A 10,000-nucleotide genomic window follows, 5' to 3' on the forward strand; every position below is an offset into this window, starting at 1 on the left:
TATAAGTCTTCGTTTGAACTGTTTCTGTTTTAGTGGTAGTGGTTTTACTTTAGTTTGGTCCTGTCTGAGGTTTCAGGTGAAGGTTGAGAATGATTTCATAGAGTTTCATTAATGTGTCGAGTGTCACCGTTCAAATCTATCATTCGATTAGTCTTTTGATTTTAATGTCACAATTCACTTTTCAGTTCAAACTTCTGCTGCCGTTTGTCTGTCTACTCCACACTACACGGTGTCACCTGTGATCAAATTTAAATGATTTATTTAAGGTGTTCACATCTGTCCTGACTGATCCGATAGAAGAAGGAACAAATAAGTAAGGATCTGTCAGAGACACGTTAGAAAGTTTATTAAAAATAAAACAACATTTAGTTGATTTTCACAGAAAACAACCTGATGGATTATTCTTTGGTTTATAAAACAGTGTTTGTTTTCTGTAAAGCTGCAAATATTATCTGCATCATCTGGAGATAATTTTCTGGGTTCATGTCTATAAAATGTCTTGTACGATTAAATAAGAAGACAAAATTTACTATAAAGAAGCTGAAACTAGCAATTATTTCCGTTGTCAGTTGATTTTGTATTGTATTGATTAGTTGTCAGAAAATGGTGAAAAATGTGGATCAACACAAAATGTTCAGTTTACTGTCAGAGAGGAGGAAACAAAGTGTTCACATTTAATAAAGTGACATCAGAGTTGCAGCTTCAGGTGAAACGATCACGTTTGACTGATCTGAGTTAAAGTTTGTGTGTTGTGTGAAAACCTGCGACTGTCCTGTAATCTGAAACATTTAAACTGTGACTGAAGTGAAGTCGTGTCAGAGAAAAGTCAGTTGTGTTTGTGTTTCTTTGTGTTTTTTTCTGAAACGTGCCGCCTGAACCTGCAGGACCGAGCTGGACTGTTGTAACGGTTCACGTCTAAGAAACTGTTTGAAGACTTGCAGCAGATTCAATAAACAGATTTTAATAAAATACAAACATCTTTTACGTTTCTTTGTTTCCTTCGTCTGTGAGGACGGTGAGAAATAGAAATAAGAAAATTAATGTAGATAACTGCAGAACAGAATATTTTACTTAACGTAAACAAAAACAGACTAAAGAAAAGTGGCTCACGTTATAGATCACCGTTAACTCGCTGACACGCTAGTTCTTAATGTTTACAGCCCCCAAAGCATCATGGGAACTGTAGTTCCAAAATGTAGAGGATCCTCCAAATAGAGATAAGATTGATAAAACCCATGAATAATAAAATGTTTTGACTTGGATGCAGAATGTCTCATCAGCTCCTCCAGAGGATAGCGTAGCATAGCGCTAACAGCCAATAAGGCTTTCAAACGATTTCCCGTTTTGGTGGCGACAAGACCGGCTTTTTTCACAGGAAGTCGGACCCGCTCCGTACACGACCGTGGCGAGGAACACGGGTTTGAACAGCGCTCTGACGAACCTAAACATAAAGAAACATTTAGTTTGAGTTCGTCTGGTTCAGCAGAAACATAACTAACATTTATTCTGGACATTATGACCGCCGCCCTGATCTTGTGTTACCATGGTTACAGCTCATTACACAGTCCGGTGTATCTGTAGATGAGCCTGTTCTTAAACTGGATCCACTAAAAAATTTGAAAGCACCGTGTTAATTGACTGACACATGAAGCCAAAAAAGGCTCGACCTCCTGGGTATTAAAGTACCCAGATCGTCCGTGTTGAGCGTGCGTCAGTTGGTTTAGCATCAAGCTAACTCGAATAAAATAATCTAATCATGCCGCTCTTCTAGATTTTCAAAATTTTATCAGGCGATAACAAAATCTGAGTCAGCGAGTCGTTTCTTTGGGTCGTGACCACAGATTTAAAGAAGAACTAGGTGCCAGGTGTAAGCGCAAACACTAAACACGTGTTCTGGCTCCTGCGTTGACTTCCTGGTTATGTGGCCCCGCCCACGAGTTCCCGCTCAGCCAATTAACTTTACAGACGTCTCTTTTATAACGAAGGTCTACGGGACAATGATTTGGGCTGCAGGGGGGAACCGTTCTGTTGTAATACCTCGAGTGGCCACCGGGTCAGACTGGAGGTAGAGCCGTGCACTACCCTCTGTGGCCTCAGTGTGGCACTCAAAAATCTATCCACCGTTCAACAGTCGCGTCTGTCACTACGTGGACTTCTGGGACAAAGACATTTTTGCATCACATGACGATGTAATGACACTGTTTGTCCACAGCAGAGACACAATGTCCTCACTGTGACGCGTGGTCCTCAGTGTGACGCGTGGTCCTCAATGTGACGCGTGGTCCTCACTGTGACATGTGGTCCTCACCTTGATGCGTGGTCCTCACTGTGACATGTGGTCCTCACCTTGATGCGTGGTCCTCACTGTGACGTGTGGTCCTCACTGCGACGCGTGGTCCTCACTGCGACGCGTGGTCCTCACCTTGATGCGTGGTCCTCACTGTGACGTGTGGTCCTCACTGTGACATGTGGTCCTCACTGTGATGCGTGGTCCTCACTGTGATGCGTGGTCCTCACAAAGACAGTAGAGTGGGTAAAGTTGTGTAGAGTGTGTGACCTACCACACACACACACACACACACACACACACACACACATACACACAGGCAGCACGAGGCTCATGTCGCAGCAGTTGTGTTTAATCTGTTGTTGGGGCTTATTGGTCACGTGCAGACAACCTGAGCAGTGTGTGTGTGTGTGTCTGCGCGCGCGTGTGTGTGTGTGTGTGTGTGTGGAGGTGGTGTCTGAGTGGGCGGAGCCTGCCTGTCTCGTGCTCGGTTAGTTAGCGGAGCGGCTCGCGGGCAGCAGCAGAGGGATGGTCTCGCGCTCAAAGGCGTCAGGTCATGTTGTCCGCGCGGCCGGAGACCTGCCGGCGTGTCACCTTCAGCGGAGCGGGACCGGCGGGACCGGCGGCGGTGAGTGCGGCTCTGTGTGCCCGGTGCTAGAGGAGCTGTGTCCGGCGGACTGTCCTTGAACGCGCCGCGCTGTCTCCTTGTGTCTGTCCTCCGTCTCCACTGTGTCTCCGTCCTCACTGTGTCTCCGTCCTCACTGTGTCTCCTGTCCTCTCGTGATGTGTTTAATTAACTTGGTGATAATTAATGTTTGTTTTTCTTCTGCTTCGTTTAAACGAGCAGAGACAGACTGAGCTCCAGTTCATCATGGATCCAGCTGATTATTGATCTGATTAGTGATCAATAACACATCTGAACTGTGTTTACTGTCTTCATTCGTTAGTTAAATAACCTTTAGTTTATTAAATGTGATGAAAGCATGAAAACGTCTTTAAACGTCTTGTTTGTTGGACACAAACATCTTCAGTGTGTCTTCACTCTGAGACTCACAAACATGAAATGTTTGAACGTGATCAATTATTTAAATGGTTAAAAACGTTGCTGATCAGTTTTCCTTTGATCGACGACTAGCGATGGCTGAAGTCTCGTCTGACTGAGAATCTCTGTGAAAGAGTGTCTCAGAAACAACAACATATTTAATAATGTTTATTGATTAATTAAAAGTCCCGTCAAACGTCTGAGCTCAGTGAACGATCCACAGCGGCTCATTCAATCGTTTTATCGACTTAATTAATGATTCATCGATCGTTCCGCCCAGTAACTGTTGATTATGAAGTGAAATTAAATAGACAGTTATTAGTGTTATATAACACTCATGTCACAGTCCAGGAGGACGTCTTCAAATAGCTTGTATTCATATTATTGAGTCTGCAGATGAAGAGAAGCTTCAGATCATCTCCTCTGAGTTTCCCTCCTGTGGTTTGAGGCGACAGTGTCAGTGGTTCGTCCGGCAGCTCAGGTTCATCTGAAGACGTTCGTTCAGGTCCCGAGTCCACTCGATCACTCCGAAAACAAACGCTTCTGATTAATCAATCGTTATTTAAGTCTCGTTACTGATTCTGCGTCTGTCGTGTGAATATTTGCTGCTTTTTCTCAAACTTGATCACATCAGGATGTTAAACTGAGACAAGTCAGACCACAGAGGTCCAAACATACGTCGTGTTTATCGTCTGCACTTTATACTTTCTTTACTCACGACACCTGAAAGACGTCAGTGCTCGACACTGTGGAGGCAAACTGACACAGCACAGACGTCAAATATGTTTATTACATGTAAATGTTCTGTGTTATCAGAACAGCTGATGATTCATTCTGGAGAAGGAAAAACAAAAAGTGAAAAAAACCCTGATGTGTAACAGGTTCTGGTTCTGATCCAAAGTCAGAGAACATCAAATTAACACCATATTTATTTTGACAAAAGAAAAAGTTTGTGTTTTTTACTTTGTTTGGCCTTCAAAATAAAAGTCTTTACATTAGTTCCTTGGTGTTAAAATCAGTTCAGTGAGTTTTTAAAGGAAAGAGTTTGAGATTGATTGTTACTCGACAATATTGATCCAGTTGTGACGCACATTTTCATTACGTTTATTAAACGATCGGTTCCCAATTTTCTTTATAGCTCCCGTACTTGGTGTGAATTTGGCCTTCAAAATAAAAGTCTTTCTTTAAAACTAGTCCCTCGGTGTTAAAGTCAGTTGAGTTTAAAATGTTCGATTGATCAATTGATTGATCGGTGTATTGAACAGAGGGAGAGGGAGAGGGAGAGAGAGAGGGTGGTGGAGCGAGCAGTATTTAAAGCTGTGTGGTGTCGAGTGTCGGCTCGTCGTCATATCGCTTCAAAAATAACTTCGACATGTTCAACGGAAACTCTGAGCGGACAGAAACACCCGGGTCACCCCCCGCTGCCCCCCGCACCCCGCCTGCTCGTTAAAAATAACCAGGGGGAGGGGGCGGGGCTTAAACTGGGTCGGTGTGGCGTTTCCCAGCCTCGAGCTCTCCTTCAGCTCTGCTCACATCAGCAACAAACTCCTCAGAAATCCACTTCCTGTTGTGACATCACACAGACGGACGGGTTCTTCTGACTGGTAGACGCCACTGGCAGCGGCTGATGATGTAATAACCCGGACTGAGTTGTTTCGATGACCGTGAACCCGTCTCGATGTGTCCTCCAGACGCCGGCTCGAGGACCCGAGGCCGGGATGGGCGTGGAGCCGTGTCCTCACAAGTTGGGATCGACCAATCACCTTCGACTTCTCCTCTACATCCTGATCCCCACCGTGAGCCTGCTGGCCGGCCTGCTGCTGCTCGCCCTCGCCCTGACCGGTACACACACACACACACACACACACACTCACACACACTCACACACACACACACACACACACACACTCACTCGAGTATTTTGTGTATTGATCGTCTAAAAAATGAGTTGTTGCGATTTGTACGAATTTTAGTTCAAAAAGTAAAAAATATGAAGAACGGAAGTATTTGGCATCTGTGTTACTGAGTTAGCATGCTAACCAGTTAGCTGGTAGCCATTTTGTGTCTCAAGAGGTGACAGTCGGATAGTAAACACCAACAATAGTGAGCCTGGTGCTCTGAGCTCCAAGTCGGGTCAGAGTCAGCTTACAGGGCCGCTGACTGCTAGGGCTGTTCCAACAAGGGTACCTCCCGATTTGATTATGGGAGCTTCGATTCTTTGATTTTTCGATTATAACGATTGTCGGTTCGATTCGATTATTGCAATTTTTTATGCTTTTTTCCATACAAGATTGATTTTGTCTTCATCTGTGGCTACATTTGTAAATAAATAGCCTATCAATTAACTCAGTTCCTCTAAAACTACACTCATAAAGTAAATAAGGTTTTTTGAACATTTGACTTGTATTTTTCAAAGACACAAAATATTTTATTTTATGACTATGTAAACATTTGCACTTTGACCTACTTAACTTGACCAGGGAAAGCTCCACTTGCAGGAGAGCCCCCTCTACTGGCGGAAAACACTGAAAACAGTCGAGCCCTGGATTTAATGAGGCGTAAACATGTGACGTGACGTGAAGCACGAAGTTGGGCAGTGATCAGTGACAACAAAGTTGTCTTCAAAATAAGAGCTTTACATTGCACCCCATTGGATTGTAGAACTGGGTTCTTAGTGGGGGGCTTTTAATTTGAAAGTAGCGACCGTTCGTAGATTGCCGCTACACAACAGCTGACAGTCAGCAGCTACTAGCTGTTTGGTTGTGTCCGCTAGCTGTCAGCTACAGAGACGAGGAGACTGTAGCATCTCCCGGATCTCAGCGGCTTTCCAGTTGCTCATCTTCATCTCGTGCTGTGATCAGCTGTTTCCTGGTTTTAAAACTCCCGGCTGCTCGACACCTCCGCCCATGTCCCGCAATTGCCGGCACATTGACGCCTCGGATTTAGATAGCGAGGCGGCAGGAAGTGTACCCTCAGAGGCGTCACAGACCGCCAATTTGCCGCCTTCTGTCTAAACGATGCCAAATCGTCACGTGACGCATCGCGATGCATCGCCACATCGATGAATTGCACCCACCTCTACTAACTGCACCGCTAACTGAGTTTACTAGCTAAAGGCAGCTGCAGCTAGCTTGTGAGCTTGTTTGGTTTGGTTGTTTGAAGTATAACGTCCACATGTGGCCAGCTTTGTGTTAGCTTCAGTTTCTTGTGTGTTTGTGAAACAGATGTTGAGTTTCTGTTTTTATGAATAATTTAAATGAAGAAAATGATCCTGAAATTATTTCTTTATTTTCTGGATGTTCCTTTGTTTTCATTCTATGTGCTAAGCTAAGCTAACGGTCTCCTGGCTCCAGCTTTGAGGGTGATGCCAGGAAGGAAGGAGAAAAAGTAGAAGTGAGGAATCAGGGAGAGTCTGGAAAGGAAAGGAAGGAAGGAAGGAAGGAAGGAAGGGTTAGAAAAGGAGGAAGGGATTAAAAGATGGAGGTAATAAGAAGGAGGAGACGATGAGGGAGGAGAAGATAAAGAGAAGGATGATGAGAAGGAGGATGAAGGAGTGATGTTGATGAGGACAGTGTAGGAGGAGAGATGACTCATTAACTCACAGGACGCTTAATTACATCAGACGTGTGGGCGTGTGACTGTGTGTGTGTGTGTGTGTGTGTGTGTGTGTGTGTGCGCGCGACTGTGTGTGACTGTGTGTGTGTGTGTGTGTGTGTGTGTGTGTGTGTGTGTGTGTGTGTGCGTGTGACTGTGTGTGACTGTGTGCGTGTGTGTGTGTGTTTTTGTGTCATGCTTCAACCCGTCACCATGACAGCGGGGTCCCTCAGCCAATCAAGTGCAGAGTTCATGTCTCAAACAGGCAGACTGAAAGAATTTCAAATATTTACGCAGGTAGTAAAACTCCTCTTTAATCACTCCTCCTCCTCCTCCTCCTCCTCTTCATCCTCCTCCTCCTCCTCCTCCTCTTCATCCTTCTCCTCCTCCTCCTCCTCCTCTTCATCCTCCTCCTCCTCCTCCTCTTCTTTTACTCCTCTCAGCTTCAGTCTTCCTCTTCTTCATTTCCACCTCCTGTCTGACACTTTACTCATCCTCCATCTTGATTTTCATCTCTTCTCCCTCCTTTATTCATACCTTCATTCCTCCATCTCCCATTTCTTTCTTTCTCTCTTTCTCTCTTCATTTCTTTCTTTCTTTCTTTCTTTCTCTTTTGTTCTTCTTTCTTTCTTTCTTTCTCTTTTGTTCTTCTTTCTTTCTTTCTCTTTTGTTCTTCTTTCTTTCTTTCTTTCTTTCTCTCGTTCAGTGTCGACTGTTTTGTTCGTGGTGAGATAACAAACAGTAGAAAGTGTTTAAACCAGACGGATGTTAAACTCAGTGTGAGCTTTTCTTTTCTTCTCTTTCGTCTCTTCTGCAGCTGTTTTCTGCTCCACGACTCATTACACACACACACACACACACACACACACACACACACACACACACACACACACAGCTTTATGGTGTGTGTGTGTGTGTGTGTGTGTCCTCATTAAACCCTTAATGGTGTTGAAGACGTCTTTGTTTCCTCCGTCTGTTCTCACGTCTCTGTGTTCAACATTAAAAATAAATTACATTCTTATCTTATCGTCTCTTACTGACGATGCTCAGTGTAAACAACAGAGTAAACAACAGAGTAAACAACAGTGTAAACAGTGTACACAACATTAAATATATAGTAGCTCCTAGAGGGAGTAAAGCATGAGGGTTTATTCACAGTCACCGACCGACCCGTGAGAACTAAAACATAAAGTAAACAAACACATAAATATGCTAATGCAGGTGTAGCTTAATGTAATTACACAATACGGCAATAAAACACACCTTGTAGGCTGCACGCTACCAAAAAGGGCTTAACACTGAATGAGTCCGCCTCAACTAAAGGCAGGTAGGAACCAAAAAATAAATGACGTGGGGCAGTTACAAATATGATTAATAACACATTTATAATGTGTTGACATATTTAATCACATCCTGTCTTCATGGAGGACAGTTTGTATTTTGTATAAACATCTATGATACTTTATGTGTACACACACACACACAGACACACACACACACACACACACACACACTGTAACACACACACACACCTGTTCTCACCTGTGTGTATCTCTGCAGGTATATTTGGCAGCAGCCTCCTGGACTCCAGCCCCCTCCCCTCCCCCGAGCCCATCGCCGACAGCGACCCTGGGTACCATGGCAACAGCACAAACCCCTCCTCCTTCGAGGAAAACGTCTCGGCCTCGCCGCCAATCCACAGCGAGGACGACGACGCCATCACACCAGGCCCTAACCAAGGCACACCTGCTGCCACCACCAGCCTTCCTCCAGCCTCCTCCTCCTCTCAGGCCCCGCCCACACAGCCCTACACAACGCCTCCTGATTGGCTGACCTCTGTGACGTCACTGAGCACCGCCTGGCCCATCGGCACCACCTCGGCACCTGACTCAGGTATCTGAAGCCAAGCGGAGGTCTGACAGGAAGCAGCAGGGCTTCATGGGAAATGTAGTCGGAGACAGAAAACACTGGGTCACTTTCAGTGTCATTTATCAGTCTGAGGACGACGTCCTGCTGTAAACTACACATCCCACAATCCTCTGCTGTCTCCGCCTGTGTTTGTGTTGTGTCCTTTTCTGTCAAACACTAAAATCTTATCAGTCTGCATTACTGCAGGATGGTGTGTGTGTGTGTGTGTGTGTGAGTGTGTGTGTGTGAGTGTGTGTGAGTGTGTGTGTGTGTGTGTGTGTGTGTGTGAGTGTGTGTGTGTGTGTGTGTGTGTGTGTGTGAGTGTGTGTGTGTGTGTGTGAGTGTGTGTGAGTGTGTGAGTGTGAGTGTGAGTGTGAGTGTGTGTGTGTGTGTGTGTGTGAGTGTGTGTGTGTGAGTGTGTGTGTGTGTGTGTGTGAGTGTGTGTGATGATAAATCGTTCATTCAGTCTGTATTTTAAAATTCCCCTCGTCTCTCGTGTCTCTGTGTCCACTGTCCTTCAGTGTCTCTCTCTCTCTCTCTCTGTATTAATGTGTCGTCGAGGTGAATGCTAATGAGCCTCAGACTGTCCTGTCCTCTGATTGGACGCTGGGCGGTCACCAGACTTACTGGACGTTTAACCTCCAGCTAGCAGTTAGCTGCTGAGTGGGAGCTAGCTGGTTAGCTTACAGCTGAATAGGCGGTGCTGTTGCATCAGATTGACGGTTAGCCTGCAGCTAGCATAAAATGGCCGCCATGTGACTCTCGTGCTAGCAACACTTTCAGTCTGACTTCAGTTTTGATTTTATTTCTGAGATACCAACATGTCCTCTCTTCCTCGTCCTCTTCCTCCTCCTCTTCCTCTCCAGGCAGCTGTCAGCTGATCGTGGAGCCTCAGTGTCACATGTTGCCCTACAACCAAACATGGCTGTCGTCCTCCGTCGCCGTGGTGAAGAGTTCAGAGGTCGACATGTTGCTAAGGTGAGCGTGGCCGCGATGGTTACAGCCGCAGAAACTGTGATGGTCCGACTGACTGTTGTTTCCTCACCTGCTGCAGGTTCTTCAGCTACCTCAGCAGACTGTCCTGCTACAGACACATCATGCTCTTCGGCTGCTCGCTGGCGCTGCCCGAGTGTATCGCTGCTGACGGCACGCACAGCAGGTAACACGCC

The 10,000-nt window shown here is 45.5% G+C and overlaps 2 protein-coding genes across 5 annotated transcripts in view; both read left to right on the forward strand.

Moving 5' to 3' along the window:
- Window positions 1–975, forward strand: part of nfxl1 (nuclear transcription factor, X-box binding-like 1) — a 27,718-nt gene extending 26,743 nt beyond the window's left edge. For both annotated transcript variants that reach the window (XM_084344750.1, XM_084344751.1), the window contains exon 25: window positions 1–975. This exon is cut by the window's left edge and continues 294 nt beyond it. The gene's annotated coding sequence lies outside the window, so the exon portion shown is untranslated.
- A 1,830-nt stretch (window positions 976–2,805) lies between these two features.
- The window catches only part of corin (corin, serine peptidase), a 21,370-nt gene continuing 14,175 nt past the window's right edge, over window positions 2,806–10,000 (forward strand). For 2 of the 3 annotated variants that reach the window (XR_014621478.1, XM_084344744.1), the window contains exons 1-5: window positions 2,806–2,915; window positions 5,021–5,171; window positions 8,484–8,816; window positions 9,698–9,809; window positions 9,886–9,990. Coding sequence is in view for 2 of the 3 variants with exons in the window: in XM_084344744.1 (XP_084200870.1) it covers window positions 2,844–2,915; window positions 5,021–5,171; window positions 8,484–8,816; window positions 9,698–9,809; window positions 9,886–9,990 (773 nt within the window). In the remaining variant the exon portion in view is untranslated. Of the gene's footprint in view, window positions 2,916–5,020; window positions 5,172–8,483; window positions 8,817–9,697; window positions 9,810–9,885; window positions 9,991–10,000 lie in introns of those variants that run through there. The other variant, XM_084344745.1, reaches the window with a different exon arrangement.

This window comes from Pagrus pagrus, assembly GCF_965226575.1.
Source record: "Pagrus pagrus genome assembly, chromosome: 22".
Taxonomy (NCBI): domain Eukaryota; kingdom Metazoa; phylum Chordata; class Actinopteri; order Spariformes; family Sparidae; genus Pagrus; species Pagrus pagrus.